At 41.0% G+C, this 15,846-nt stretch overlaps 1 protein-coding gene across 1 annotated transcript in view; it reads left to right on the forward strand.

Annotated features, from left to right (window-relative positions):
• The window catches only part of FGD3 (FYVE, RhoGEF and PH domain containing 3), a 106,976-nt gene that overhangs the window by 59,093 nt on the left and 32,037 nt on the right, over nucleotides 1-15,846 (forward strand). Inside the window, exons 4-7 of the mRNA XM_085302549.1 lie at nucleotides 1,514-1,682; nucleotides 2,555-3,152; nucleotides 12,508-12,597; nucleotides 13,982-14,118. Of these exons, the coding sequence (XP_085158675.1) occupies nucleotides 1,514-1,682; nucleotides 2,555-3,152; nucleotides 12,508-12,597; nucleotides 13,982-14,118 (994 nt within the window). The remainder of the gene's footprint in view (nucleotides 1-1,513; nucleotides 1,683-2,554; nucleotides 3,153-12,507; nucleotides 12,598-13,981; nucleotides 14,119-15,846) is intronic.

Consider the following 15,846-nt stretch of genomic DNA (forward strand, 5'->3'; position numbering starts at 1 on the left):
TGAACTGTAACACTTCTATTTTAAGRTGGGAATTCCAAATTCAAAACTTAGGACGCTAGGCTAGTCTGAGACTCAGTCTGTCTATTTTAGGTGTCCTGTTAAGGCTCAAATCGTTAGAAGATCTGATTTTATTATTTGGTGCTGAGATGAAATCAGTAATATCCATAGTTTTAAATCCTGCTGCATTTGGATCTCCAGAATTGGGAACAACCCATAGTCACTGACCTGAAGCGGGGACTGTGCGTGGCGGCTGCGYGCACGCCGGCGGAGAGCAGACGCCGAGGCTCGGCTGGAGCTTACAGCCCGTTCAGAGCCTGGGAAGAGGAGGGACAGCAGGCGCTGGCTTTTTGGGAGCCTGTGTGTCTGTTATCCTCTTAAAGAAAGTAACCATGAAATTACACATTCAGAACAGTTGCTAATTAAAGCTCCATTACAGTGCTAATCGCATTATGCTGATGTGCCAGATGGACCATCAAGAAATCTGAATTTCTTGAAATAAATTGCTGTTTTTGAAAGAGTTATTTAAGCAAACCTGAATTTAGAGTTTTCCCGTTTATGTATTAGCTCTTTGGATATTTAAGACGAGCGAAGATTTGGCAGCGCCGCTTCAGGTAGCGTGCGCTTCGGGAGCAAGTGCATTGCCCGTCTTCTAGTTTAAGATCTGCTTATATGAAGTTGCTTTCACTGTATGAAACCGTAACTGCATGTGAACCTGTTGCCATGGGTTACTGCTTGCGTATTTCCAAAACCATTTACTCGGCAAACAGTATGAGAGGTCTGAATAATTTTTTTTAAATAACATTTTTCAGAATACTATATTAAACTTTTTACCTACACCTCCTCGTGAATTCTTAAGCAGAATGTTTGCAATCTTAAAATGTATCTTTAATTGTTGTAGTGTATAACTCAATGTAGTACTGAAAGAGGAAGGAAATTTATGAAGACTGCACCACAAAAAGGATGGGGGAGGGAGAATGAAAGAAAGAAAAGCTGTTACATTCTGCTTGTGGGGTTTCTGGCCAAGTAAATATAAGGCACAGAAATCCACAGTGGGATTATTTTTTGGTGGTTTGAGTTTCTCTTTTTTTCCTCTTTTTTCTCTTCAAGCTTTAGTTCAGTATGTTAAATTCAATGGAGCATTTGAGTCCTGAAAAGTCATGGGGGGGGGGCAGTGTGATTGAGATGGCGAGAGCATTTGCAAAAACTAAGTGTGAGCTGTGCATCCTGTTTGGTAACAAGGAAGCGGTGAAGTTCTGCAAGCTGCTTCGTTCGTTAACGCATCTGATAGAGCTGTAGACATGCAAAATAGAAGCCCATCATTTTTCTTTAGCATAGGGCAGTCTGCTTTTATGTAAGAAATGGTTTTGTACTGCAGCAGCATCAGTGAAATTCATGAAGAAGGGAGAAAGAATGGATTCTCCTCGTTCTGCCTTGACTACGTGGATTTTTTTTGTCAATTTAATATAAGGAAGATGGAGATTTATTCTCCCCATTTTTCTCTGTGTTTTATTAGTACCTCCTAAGCCTGTCCATCTCAAACCTGGGCAGGAGAGAATTCCTCCTGCGCCTTCTCGGCCTCTACCAGCTGATCCCAAGTCATCGAGGAGCTTAGTGCCTGGAGAGGAAGAAATACCAATATCAGCAGGAGTCAACACGCTCATTGAGAAATTTGAAAGTATTAGGTAAATATGTCTTTGATATCTGCTCTAATCTCTCTTTTTTGCATTTTTAAATTAAAATATAACAATGGGAAATGTTAGTTGTCATGCAGAGACTTCTCTCAGAATGTTTTTTCACTGGAAGTGCAAAGCTTGACTGACTGCGTAAGAGATTTGTTGTAAAAATGTTTTTCAATGACTGTTAGTTTGCATCAGAGTCATTCTTGGAGCTTGAGGCCCACTGAATTTGGCTAATGTTCTGCCAGAAACAAGCAGCCCAGGTCTGCTTTGAGAAGGTAGACTTGATACCAGAATTGATAACAGTGATTTAAGACARATGAGTTTTCTGTCTAAGATTTAGTAAATGTCACTTAATGTTAGCTTGCTKCTTGGAGGCAGGGAATGGCTGAATTGCAGTGTATCATGAAACAATATAAGTTTCTTTTGTCTGAAAATGTGTATATATACAGAGCRTTAAACTGGGTTGCATCTCTTGCAAAGATTAGTGTGCCCAAAGGACTTTGTTACATTGAAGAACATAAGTTCCCATTTAAACAAGCTCATAACCAAACACTTCCTTTAAAAGATGTTTCTCTTGTCCTCAAACCACCAAAACAAACTAGTCTTCCAGGCAACGTGGGAAGTATTAAAGAGCCGGGGTTCTCATGGCATTAGGCCATAAGTAAAACTTCTGGCTTGGAGTGGCCTGGTTTTATCTGAATTGTTTGGTGAATGTTATTGCAGTGATGTGCACACCCTTGCTTCCTTGAATTGCCAGGGGGCTGTAAGAAACAAAATGTGAATCAARTGAAAATCTGGCCTTGTCTCTTCCGAGGCACTTCTGAAATCTCTGGGTGTTAGCGTGAGTGACTTGGGTGCCTTCTCTTCTCCTGTAGGCAACCTGTACATATACTTCAAAGAAACCAGCTGAATTTAGCTCTTAAGATGGAGCCTGGCCTGGACWCCTCCAGACAACCGGGCTCGTGTGACTGTGACACGGCAGCTTCCAGCGGCTGCTCGGCAAATGAAAGAAGCGAACCAGAGGAAAACGAGCCGGACGTGCTGCGCAGCGCGGATCTAGCTAACACAGACATAATGAAAATTAAAGAGCTAAGCATAGGCGATAACAAAAGCCACGAAGACTGTACTGCTGTGAATGTGAGCAAAGAACCCTCTAGAGAGCTGGGCAATAAAGACTCCACTGCAGAACTGAACGGTAAYGGTAAAATTCCCAACAGAGACAGTGGCATTGACAGCCCTTCTTGTAGCGTGGCAGGGGAAACTTTCCCCAGCGAAGAAGGCACAGAACAAAAGAAACCTGGCGTAGCTGGGAATCCGGTAGACATGGAACCGGACAAAAAAGGAGCCAAGTCTTCCTCCGCAGAGCAGAAGCGAGACTCCACACAGGAGGAGGACAGTGACATCGATGAAGGAAGTAGTGAGGAACAAGAGACAGCAGAAGTGCCAAAGTTAGAATACTTGGATGTAAACAAGGTAAGATTGTCACTTCTAAGTACTCTGGAGACAGCTCCCTTGCATCAGCTTTCATGTGGTGGCTGTGTTTTGTTTTGTTTTGTGAAAGGATCATTGCAGTCATTAATTTCCTGCCTGATGTAGGCCATAACTTGTTCCTGACCTAGATCATGTCTTTTAGAAAGGTTTCCACTCTAGATTTAAAAGGCTTGCTGTAAGAGAATCCATCCCATCCAGAGGTAAGTTGTTGAAATTTGCCCAACTGCAGATAAAGACTCGCACCTTTGTGTTTCTTGCTTGAATTTCTTCAGGTTCTGCTTCCAGTTATTGGGTTCTTTTGCTTTCAGTAGGTCTGAGTGGTATACAAATTGTTAGCTGGATAGCGCATCTYGCAGGATCAGGGCCTTACATTATGGAAGGACGTGCATACTGGATATCTCTTCTAGCAGATTTTTTTTTATAAGGATGACTGTGCTTCTTTTGGTGGGACTTTTTGTTATGTGCAAAGAAATTGTTTTGAGGTTAACTGTAAATTGTATCAAATTACTGTTCAAGAAAYAGTAACTAGGAGAGACTTTCCTTGAACAAAGAGTAATGTACTCCAGGCTGTTTTCTATCTCGCTGCAGCTGTATAACATTAATCACAGATTCCGTTGATTATCTGTTTATCAAGACAGCTATTTTTAGAACTGCTGGTAGTAGAATGTGTTGGAAGATTTTCCAGAAAGAGAAAACGGAAGATACTTTGAGCAAAATGTTGCATTTTTGGGATTTTTTGTTTATTTGTTTGTTTGTTTTGGGGGGGGGGTGTCTACTCAGCAATCATGAAAGTAAACTTCACAGTGGATTTTTTTAGTTAGAATACCGTGAGTACTAGCAGCCAGGGACCTGTGAACTGTAGTTAGTGAACAGTAGTGTTCACACRTCGGTTTGTGTGAATTACATAGTTCTGTTCAGTTGCTGAATACACTCTGATTTATGAATGTTAAGCACTTAAGCAGTTGTCCCTTTATGAAAGGTGGCAGTTAAAACTCATTCAATAKCTTCTGGGTCGAATCAGTCAGTGAGTATTTAAGTGATGAAAATTGTATGCAGATATCCGCTGTGCAGAAAGTTCTGTCATTCAGTGATGATGAGTACAGTTTCTGAGTATAGTTAATGGTCTGTGATGTCCCTTTTTTCAAAGAACAGAAGACACAGTGTGATTAGACAAACATACCTTCAGAAAGGAATGAAGAAAAACCCAGACTCTGCTTTGCTTTATGCTGAAGTTTTTTTTGTCACTTGAGTTCCAGTTCAGTCTTGTGTGACTGGACTCACTTTCAATTCACATGATTCAAACAGTAACATTATTGCCTGAAACTGTTGTTTCCTATCCAGTGCTTAATTGCTATACTGCACCTTTTGCGTTTTCAGGGAATGCCTTGCTYACTCAAATGGAAGCACCTGACACTTTTTACAACCTTGTTCTTCAGCAAAAGAGTACAAGACAATACTTCTTGAAGTACTGCTGCCTAAATAAGGAACAATTCTCTTAAAACCATGGAATTGCCTGAGTATAATACTGATTTGGGTAAAAAGGAGTCTCAGCTCCCTCATATTCAGAAACTTTATTTACCATCTCAGTGTACAAGAGGCAGATGTGACTCCCCACCTGAATCTTGGTATAATGGGCRCAGAATGTGTTTATTATGTGTTTATAAATGGAAGTGCTAGAGAATTGTCTAAATTCCCTCAGACTCATCAGTTAAAGTATGCRTTTGGTCAGAGGAGAGGACAGAAACACTGATTTTGGTGTCACTGACACCATCAACATCAGAGTAATAGCTGCCATCAAAGCAAAACTTGAAAGGTTGTYCTGGCAAACACTCGCTCCTTGTCAGAGTGGAAGTTGGTCATATTTCCAAGCTCTGTGATGAATGAATATCCAATCCACTCTATGGAGTATCAAACGTTTTGGTCATAATTACAACAATTTATATTTTTGTAGCTAGCGTTTTTCATCCTAGAGGATCTAAAAACTCTAGGAACTCCACACAGATTTCACAGTCTCTAGGAGAGCCTTGCCTCTTGTGAGGTAGCCACCGTTACTTGGGCAGGGTCATGCACCGATCAGGGTGCTCGTAGCCCAGTGGTGCCACCTTTTGGGAGCTGATCTGGAGTAGACTGGATGATTAAACACGTACCAGACTGGGGAGCAATAATGAACCAAGCATGAACCCAGTCCRTGTGGCCAAACCTGGCTGCTTTCTGCACATACGTACCAAACCTATAGATATAGGGGATGTAATGGAATTTGCCCTGTGAGCCTCAGCAGGTCGTGGCARCTGCTGGGGATATCAGGAGGACGAGCTGGACTTTGACCTCCCCAAGGGCGGAGGAGGATTCGAAGTGCGCACCAAGTACATTAGAGATGCCCAGCCTTCCACTGGGCAGGGAAAGCCATGGTGCAGATAACCTTGGCCTTGCACGGGAGTAAGTCTGTGGCAATACGAGTCAGGGATCCAGCAGGAGTGCAGTTTTGCACTGGCTGAGGAGACCTGTATGCGTTTTATGTTCCGTGCAAGAAGTCAATGTGGGGAATTTCAGCAAAGCTCCTTGTGATAGTGAGGCATCTCAGTTTCTCCTGTTAACATCCATCTATTAGCAGCTGTTAACACTTACCCTCTAGTACATCTCTTAACCTCTAGTATCTCGTCAGTAGTTTGAGTGAAAGCTTATTTACATTCCCAGTGGCAGCAYGATTTCTCAATGGAAGGCTTCGAGTCCAGTGCTGTTCCTGTTTCCTAAGGCCACAGTAACTGTGTGGGTAGATGCATATATACACACAGTGAAATACTTTAAGTATTTTATATTAAGAAAATATATGCACGTTGCATGCATGAAACTGAAATACTATTTTAAAATTCACTTACAGGGTGTAACATGACAGCAAGAAAATAATACACTAAATTCTGAAATCCTGAATCTGGTAATTAAATTTACTCTTTGGGGTTAAGAGTGCAGTATCAAATCAACTATGGCTGCTCTAAGCGGATGACTTTACTGTATGATTAAGACATGCTTTACTGCCAAATATTAACATTTTCTAAGAAACTGGAGTTTGGATAGCTGTGTGTAAGTCTTGTTCCTTAAGTTAAATATTTATATAATATAAAATAATATTGATAAAACACTGAGTTAGAAATGATACTCTTGTGTTACATGCTTGAGGAATCTATGAAAGGGAGAGATCTCTAGAGGAAGAAATTWTTTGTCTTCCTGTAAAGAAGTCTTTTGAAGTTACTCGCCTTCCCGTTGAGCCTCTTAATCTAAACAGGTAAGTACAGGAAGGCAGGTTGATGTTCATGTGGATGCACTTCAGGTTTTTCTAGGTGAAGCTGAATCCACCTTCAAAAACGCAGCTTTGGTACTGACCAGGCTCCACTAAGTCACCTTGGTGTTGCAGCCCCATGGAGGAGAAAAGCCTGTAGAGATTCCCTGCCTCTTCTTCCGTGCAAAAACTGTGCYCTCTTCTGGGGACACGGCACGTGCTGACGCAGTCACGTAAAGCTCCGGTGTGTATCGCGTGCCCCCTCATCCTCCCGCTCTCTCCTTCGTCTGCCTCGTGTGTTTTGGGCACTTTTACTRTGAGTAAAAGTTATAGGCAGCGGCTGCCAGCAAGGAGAGCCTGGGGGGTTAGGAGTTGACTTGCCTGTTGGTCATTCTGAGGTTGGAAGTTCACGTCACCCTTGACAAAAGAGATTATTTCCTGGCAAGCAACGTGCCTGCCCCCAGGAAGGAGGTGAAGAGGGTTCGGGCAGCCCCAGCTGTGGGCACGAGGAACGGAGAGCCCTTCCTCCTCTCGAAACCTTCCCTGCGGAAAGGCTGGTGGCGAGGTCCCAGCTCGCCCTCCTTGCTTCCTCCTGCCTACTTCTAGCACCAGGTTGTGCAGCTACACAGCGGGGGCAGATAGCACTGTAATAATATTTGGGTTTCCAGAAAGCTTTGTTGCAGTTAGAGGAGAATGCGTAATAAGTACAGCTGCAGAATGATTTAATGATGGCTGAGCAGCTCCTGGGATATCAAGTTAAGTGAAGTTCATGAATAAACATGAGTAGGAAAAAAAAAATCAGATTTGCCTTTTTTTTCTCCTCTGATTTTCAGCTTCATGTCTCTCCGTCCACCACCTGAGCTTTCACACACCCCACGGCTGATGAAGTAATGTCGCCTGATGTGTGACTCGTACTGTTTTATTTGGTCTTGGCTTAGCTCGGCAGCGTGGCTTCCTTTGGGAGTCTGCAGCGCAGTCTAACAGATCTCACTATTAGCACATAATTATTGGAATATATTTTAAAATYGCAGAAGTGGCTGACTGGGATCTCTAGTTATCTTTTGTCAAAGTGAAAATGAATGAGGGGAGCTTAGTAATTTTGATAATGTCTCAGGAAATGTCAGCAGCTCCAGGAACAGAGTCACGTCAGCCTTGATGGCTGCAAAGGAGGAAACGACATAAAGGTGGGACGGAGGGGCTGTCATGCTCTGCAGCCTGCCGTCCAGGGCAGTGGCTTCCGAGATGGCTAACGCTGCTTCCTATCTTTTTATTTAAATATTTTTTTTCACTGAGAGAAATGCATGTTTATTAATAATCACAAAACCGACCTTTCTTCATCCATCCTACTTCCTGAGAACCGRCTGTGTAAAATAGTAGTAGTAATGATGTCCCATGTGGGCCTCATACAGGTACTGGTGCATTTCCATTCTGCCTGCACTTAACTGGAGTTTCAGTTCTGATTTCATTGTGCAGTTTCTGTTGGAAAATTTGACCTGTAGTTCTCCAAGTCCAGACCTTCTGGGTAAGATCATCTCTATGTATATTCTTAAAAAAAAAAAAAAAAAAAAAAAAAAAAAAGTTGGCCTTGAAGAGGAAGTGAAGTTATTATTTCTACTTCCTGATTTGACACTAGGGAGCATGGCCAAAGTAATCAGTCTTTTCGTGATCTGTGGAGGCATCTTGATTCGTTCTGTCAGTGGGTTTAGAGCAGGTTATGAAAAGAAGGGGTTTTTTTGTTTGTTTTTTGTTTTATCTCCTAATTCAGTGATGTTTAAAGGCCAGAGAGAAATTCATGCAAGTTACCTAGGATGCAGAATGGCTTGCATCAGTGTTTTATCATAACGCTGATTCAGAAAAATCATGTGTGTCATCCCATCATCAATTATTTTGGCTACCCTAAGGAAAAGAGATTTTGGTATACAGAGAGGAGCTGTAACRTAGGAAAACTTTCTCTTACTGTTTTCAGCATTTTGGAGTAGGAAAATTTTCCTTATGTGCTCTTCGTAGTAGTGACTGGTGGTATTTTATTGCGTTTTTAAAGCATGATTTTAACCTGAGCCATATCACCAGATAAACACCTACTGCTTCCTTTTTCTTTTCACTCGGCCAGCTAAACAGTTTTGAAAAGATTGTGAAGCAGCGTTACGGCTGTGATACCTGACCGCAGAGGATAGCTGCAACACGCGGTAGGTGCGCCGAGCAGTCGTTCGGCAAGAACCTTTGGCAAAGCAGAAGTTCAGTGTATACCGCGGCTAAGTGTATTTACAAAGAGTAAAGCAGCTTAAAATCTGTGTGATCGGGAAGAGTAAATATTTCACGTCTCGGTGTTATTTACCCGTCCTGTAAATGACGTGTTGTTTCTTTGGGATATGTTTATTAGCAGAGTCAGCTATGTTTTGCCGGTGCCCAGCAGCAATGATTTGGTTCCTATGTAGTTTTGCAGATAAACTTTAAGCTTAACATTGCGTTTTGTCTTTAATGTTAACAAAATAGGTAATCTGCTTGGATAGAGGCCTCAAAAACTGGGGTCTATGTTTTGAGCAATCATAAACATGGTGTTAGCCTCCAATATTTACCCAATTTGAATCCATAAAAAGCAAATACGAGTTTAGTACTCGTTGCGGCTGGCTGCGTTCCACACTCCAGCGTCAGTAGTACTCGCTGCTTAGACAACACCTTCCCTYCCAGATCTCCTAAAGGTGGGCACGCTGCATCTCCGGGTTACCGACGCAGCCGAGCAGCTCTGGTGTGGGCGTTGTGGAAAATCCTGTTCAGCTCCTCCGTACGACCTGTCTGAACGTTTGGGAGGGGTGGGAGCAATCTGTCTGTGCGCTGCCGTGCCAGCGTGTGGCCCACAGCATCTTCTTGATTCCTTGTCCTGTTTTCTCACTTTCAAACAACACCGGTGGCCAAGTGACCTGGCTGCACGTGCTCCTGATGCTTTGATTTTTTCCCATCTACTTTTGTTGCCAAAATATTAGACTGATCATGCTTGCTTCRTTGAGATAAGGTTCCTTGGGCTCTAGTTATGTGAGCAAACGTGAACAGAGACTTACCTAAGACCGTTACATAAGGAATATAATCCACATCTGAATTCACTTTTTTTTTWWAAAAAAAAATCTTTATGCATATATTCCAGTTCCCTGGGGAAGATATTTCATGGTGTACAGCTCAGGCTYTGTTAAATCTGTCTTTCCATGGTGCAAAATGCAGAAGGCTGGAAGAACTGGACTATCTGTAACGTTTAATCTGTTGTATCAAACATTAGTTCTAAAATCTTGTGTCAATGGAAAGGTGAACATGCTGCAGATAAGTTTGAAAAACATGCTTATCTCTGTCACCAGCAAAAACAGCAGCTGAAAGTAGAGACTGTCTTTAAAATGTTATGCTGAACTCAAGCTAAAATTCTGTTCAGCCGCTGTTTGCTATTTAACCAGATGTCAGCAAGTTTTTTGGAAATATAAACTGAGTTGCAGATGGTGAGGGTCAGGAGGTTAAAAGTGCCTGTGCTATGTAAAGGTTTACTTTTCGGAACAAATGTATTTGGTCGAAAATAATTATTTTTCACATTGTGAATTCAAGCAAATCAAAGGATGTTCTTGGTGGCTGGCATGCCACTCTGATTACATCAGTGCTTTTCATTCAGACACTCCTTTCTACGCTCAACACAGTTGGCAAATAAATTCTTTCTCTGTGAGGAGAGCCTTGTAGTTCCTGGAATTTGAATGGCCAGCAGTGTATTTCATTATAAGCTGTAATATGTTGTTTTTCCCCATAACAAGTTCATAGCATTATCGTGCGGTGATTTTTTTTTCTCTTCATACATATCATATGGATGAATGGAGCAGGATGTTAAAATAACTTAAAAGAAAAATTGAGTGWGCTTGAAATAATTTTAATAGCAGGAGTAGGTAGAGTACATTTCAAAAGTTTCTTCATGGAATGGTTGTCTGCCTCCAAGTTCATGCTGCAGAAAAAGAGAGGAATTGCTTTACAGGAAGGAAGATTAGCCCCCTTTCAAATCCAGGAAAATCCATTTGCCTTTCTTCAATGAATACTTAAGTCGCAGAATCCAGATACCTTATGCTAAGGTAACTGTGGTACCTTTATGTAAGGTAACTGAGGTTCTGGTTTATTTGAATACATGGCTGACTTTTAAAATTCTTTGAGGTTTTTCACTTGTATTGCTGTTTATCTGATTGTATTTTTTTATTTGTTTACTTTCAGTGTTGTTTATAATCAAAATGACAGTGAAGGTTAAAGAGAGCGCTTAATGACCTTTGCTAGCAATGAAATACATTGTGTGCAGAAGTTATGTCCACTCTTACTTATCTTCTCTTAAAATTGCCCATTGTTATTAACWTCTTCTTTACGGAAATTGTTCCACACGTAATTATTTTCATCATTTTTTCTCTGATCTGTTTCTGAAATGCCTCATCTATTTTTCAGATGGGTAACGAGAACAGAACGTTCACCTAGACAGGGCAAAACACCCATTTATACTGTTAGCATTCTGTATTTTCACTAGTATTTTCTTGCCTTTGCAATATTCTATCTTTTTTAATTACCAATGTAAATGTTTTTGTGAGTTTTTTTTTTTCCCCATTTCTTTGAACAGATTTTTTACCCTTGGTGGTTACAGTTGATTTGAAGCCCAGCAATGAGTAACTCGGAGTCTTTCCTCGTGTGCATGTGCTTTCATCTCCTGCTCCCGAGCAGCCTGCCCCGGCCAGGCTGCCGTCTCTGGTGGTGGCCGGCGGTGTGTGTCTATAGAGATGCCTGCCCCGAGTCTTAGCAAGCGCGTGGGGACAGGTGGTGTGGGTGCTTCATTGCCACTAGTGCCAAGGGCCTCAGGTGCCTCCTGAACCTGGTGAACACACCACAAATGGTGTGTTTGCATTTAGTAGTCTTCAGCTGGTTTTTCATTCCATGAATTTGTCCAGTAGGTTTTTTTGAACCAGTGGGAACTTTTCACCATGTGCTGGCTCATGTGTTTAAGGGTTCCACAGTGCAGTAACACGTTGCACGAGGAAGTATCTCCTGGTCTTAAAGCAGGACCGTGATAATTTTAGTTTATGCTGTTTAGTTTTTCCATGGAGGAGACAGTGAATAATTGCACCCCGTTGATACTCTGTTCCACTAAGCATTTACTTCCTTATCTTCCTCTCAATTCTCTTTTTTCCAGACCCAGCCCAGTAAAATTTCCATACATTTGATCATGCTTGATGCCATTTTCAGATGTTTCTTTTCCTAAAAAAACAACCAACCAGTCCTCAGTTCTGGAAACTAATTTTGGTTTGATTGTAAGCATGGAGTTTAAAGTCTAGACCTTTACAAGGACATATGGAGTTTATCAAAAGCTAAAGCCTGTATCATACTAATATGAGTATTTTTAAGTAGTTAGAGCTGAGAATCTGTATAGCTTTTGGATAAAAAGTGAATAAAGTTGAGACTTTGCAACTGCCTTCAAGTTTTTGCTTTAGCCTCTTTTTTWAATTAATATAATGAAAGATTTCACTGATACTGAAAATTCTTTTTGAGGAATTGGTGGGAGTTTAAAACTGCATAAAATACTTACATTGCTACAAGTGTTATGTATCAAGCAATGCCACACTGGCCATGGAGTGAAATACATGAGCAAGTGGTCTTTTCTCATTTGTGTTGGTTTTGTTGTCATAAGACTTGAATTAAAAACAAACAACAGTTCATTTGTAGTCTAGTGCCTTAGCTACCAAAAAATACAGGCTAGGTATATTTCCAGATTTGGAGGATGTTTCTGGTTCTTCATAAAAAATCCACGAAGAATTAAAGTGGCATCCTGGCCAGCCAGTAATTGCACTAGTGATTGGTCTTTCAGAAAACAGCTTTAAAAATGTCTCTGGAGCAAGCACATCCTTTGAAAAGAAACACAGAACAGATTTTGATGTGTATTAACTTTATTCACTTCAGGCTTCTGTGTTGGCAAGGAATTTGGCCCRCTGAGGAAATGGAAAAGGGAATGGTTGACAAAAGTTAAGTCTGTAGGTACAGATTAATTGTGTTATATGTAATTTGTTTTTTCAGTGTACAGAGCCCCAAAAGCTGTTCAACATTGCAAATGAACTGCTCCATACAGAAGAAGCATATGTTAAAAGACTTCATCTATTGGACCAGGTAACTCAATTTTGAATAAATTTTGCTTTGCTTTCTGTGAGCAAGAATGGTGTCTTCTGTTCATCCTCTGTCTGAGAGCCCGGTTCCCTTTTCATGGACACCCAGAACCCCTGTTTTGGCTGGCACTTGGAGTTCTGACATCAGCACTCCTTGCTGACGTGGGCCGCCAAGGATCCCTTGTGTTTGGTGTGAATTAGTGCCACCAAACACTGAACCACATGAGTGCCTGTGTTAGAGAAGCAGGAGTGGAAACACAGTTTGTTGGTGGGAGGTGCAGCTTGCTTGACAGGGCTAGAGAGCAGTTGTGTGCCAAGGGTCCTGGAGGCGAGCTTTTGGCAGGCAGGTGCCCTGAGCCTGAGGGTTAGGGCATGGGAAGGAGGAATGGGAAAGCAGCAACCCAAGAGAGACACCGTAAGTGTTCAGTTCCTCCCCTGAGCATGCATGGAAAGGAAATCATAGGGCACCAAGGGTACTGAAAAATAATGAAATCTGTGACTCTTCTGTAAATTGTAGTAGGCTTGGTGGGTTTTACTAGGATCGGGCCACGAGGATCAGGCTGTTGCTCACAGTGGGGGGGGTGTTCCCCCTCACATTCTTTATTTGTTGTCCATCATGTTTATACATGGGATAAGGTAAAATTGATGTAGTGAGTCTGAATTTTCTTCCGCAAAAAATGTTGATGTTAATCTACACAGTTCAGGTGTATCTGTAATTATCTTAAAGAAAATCATGACTGTGCAGAAAAGATGTAGAAAAGAGAGTAAGTCACATTGTTATACAAGTGCTTTTAAAAAAGGAAAATTGTCTCCTTGCTAGAAATCTTCTTAGAAACTATAACTTTCATAGTGCCCTTTACCCTCCAACACCAGGACCTCTATGGAAGATTTTGCAGTGTTTTCTTTGGAAGAGCCGAGAGTGTTTCAGAAACTTAGAAATCTATGGAGTGTCTTCTGTTTTTGTTCAGTACGATGTAATTTTTCCTGCAGAGAAATGAAATAATCAAATGGTTTATTTTGCTTTGTGTAAATATGATTAAGTGCTTGTCAGGACCTGATTGCAACTTACACTTCCAAATGCAGGATGTTTCATTTCTTCGGTAGTTTCAGTCTKTTTTGACTTACAGACCCCTCAGTTTTTTCTCGTGGACGAGTAGGCCTATAAGCTGTAAATTGAAACCTACTTGACAAGGAACTTAGGTTTTGTGAAGCTCCTACAAGTATTCAGTTTGGTGATCCGCAAGGACTGAGAACCAGAAGTTGAAAATTGTAGCCTTGTTCTTATGTAGTCAGCTTTGATAATTGCAATCTAAAGCTAGTGTGTTAAGCTAGTGTGTTTAGCTTCTTTTTAAACATATGTTAAGTTACTGCCTTGTTGTCTCATGCAGGTTTTTTGCACTAAGCTGTCAGAAGCAGGTATTTCATCTGAAGTGATAACAGGCATCTTTTCAAATATTTCTTCCATCTATTGTTTCCATGGACAATTTCTTCTTCCTGAGCTCAAAACAAGAATTACACAAGAATGGTGGGTAATTGTCATTGCAATTATTTTTTAAATCTGTTTTTAAGAAACTCTAGCCACCAAAAGGTCTAGTCTTGTAGCATAGCTCTTAATCGTGTTGTACCGTTCCCTTGTTATTTTATACGTTAGCATGGAATCTCTTAAGCATTCCTGAATACAAAGATTGAAGTGAATGTTCATTTTCTGAGTACCTTGTGTGAATTTTTTCAGTCTGAAATATTGCAAGAACTGGTCTTCTGRCTGTATTTCCAGTCTCCTAGAATTGCAGTATTATGAAAGAAGCAAACTGCTTAGTTTGGGCCCTACAGATAGTTCTATGGAGTATTACAAATACAATTATTTTTCAAGGACGGAAAATGCACCATCATAGTATAATTTAGAGTTTGTGTATCATATAGGAGACTTCATAGGAGATTCTGTTTTATATTTTCTTTAATGAATTTAGTTGTGGTTATGTTAAATTTAATTTAATATTAAAATTAGCATTATAGCAGCCAACCAATGGAAAATGTAGACATATAACATCAATGACTTTGTATCTATAAATCTGCTTATGTCTGTTATGCAGCTACTTCTGTTGCTGTTTARCACCACAGCGTTAAACAAGTTTTGACCCTAGAATTGGTTGTCTTTCAAGATAATAAATATTGTTGATTACAGTGTATATGTATTAATAATCTTTAGGAAAATAGGTGTTTTTCTTCAATGAGTAATAATAGTTATATACCAGTTAAAATTTAGGAACTGTAATAAGTTGTAAACAAGGAGGAAATGCAATGCTAGACAGAAAAGCTAGGTGCAAGTAGATGTAGGAAATATGATTTGAGATGACATATTGGCTCCGAAGACTGTCCTGCAGTGGAAAGCACCTCATTTTACATTAAATAATGAAGTTAACCTTCCCAACTACCTTAAGTGGTGAAAGCAAGATCAGTGTTTATTTCTCTCTTGGCTGAGTCCAACCTTCTTCACATAGGTCATCAGTGACCAGAAGGAGTAAATGAAAGTCTCAGCACCATTGACCCTGACTTGAATCTCTGGGCACAGCTGTAATAAATGGGGAAGAAGATTAGAGAGAGTGGAAATAAGAAGATTCCATGAGGTTGCTAAATGGCTAAAGGGATCTAGTGTAAACAGACTACACRTCACAAGTTTTGTGGGAGGAAAAATACTATGCTGAGGAAAAAGGGATAGAAATCTTGGACTGGCACTGTCAAGGGGACTGAGATGTGAGAGGCTTGAGACGTGCAACTCTCACTGTCATTTGCCTACCTAACTCTCCTAGGAATCCTCTGAAAATCCCCACGTAAATTATAGCACAAATTTAAGCTTTATCCCACTCTTTGATGATGCAAAGTTGTGATGAAAAGGGAACTGAACGGTGGAACAGTGTTGCCGCACTTACCAGAGCAATACGGAGGTAAAACTTCACAGTACCTGCATCAGCCCTATTCCAATATCCTTGTGTTTTGAAGCCAGTAAATTGTTGTGATCATTTCCTGCCCTGTGCAAGTTAAATAAAAGCCCAAATCTCCAGAGAAAGGCAAGGGCTATTTCCTTGCCTGCAAATCCAAATTTGGCCGAGTAGGTGACATTTACTGGTGGAAGCCTCTTGGGTCTCCAGGTCTGTCTGAATTTCCTGATGCTACTGAGTGGCATGAGGCCACAGTCAGCCTGGAGTCACCCCACAGGTTTTCTGGAGAGAGCCCAGCTCAGGGCTGCAAGAGGTGT

Source organism: Rhea americana, unplaced genomic scaffold (assembly GCF_003343005.1).
Source record: "Rhea americana isolate MKP2758 unplaced genomic scaffold, rheAme1 scaffold_19, whole genome shotgun sequence".
NCBI lineage: Eukaryota > Metazoa > Chordata > Aves > Rheiformes > Rheidae > Rhea > Rhea americana.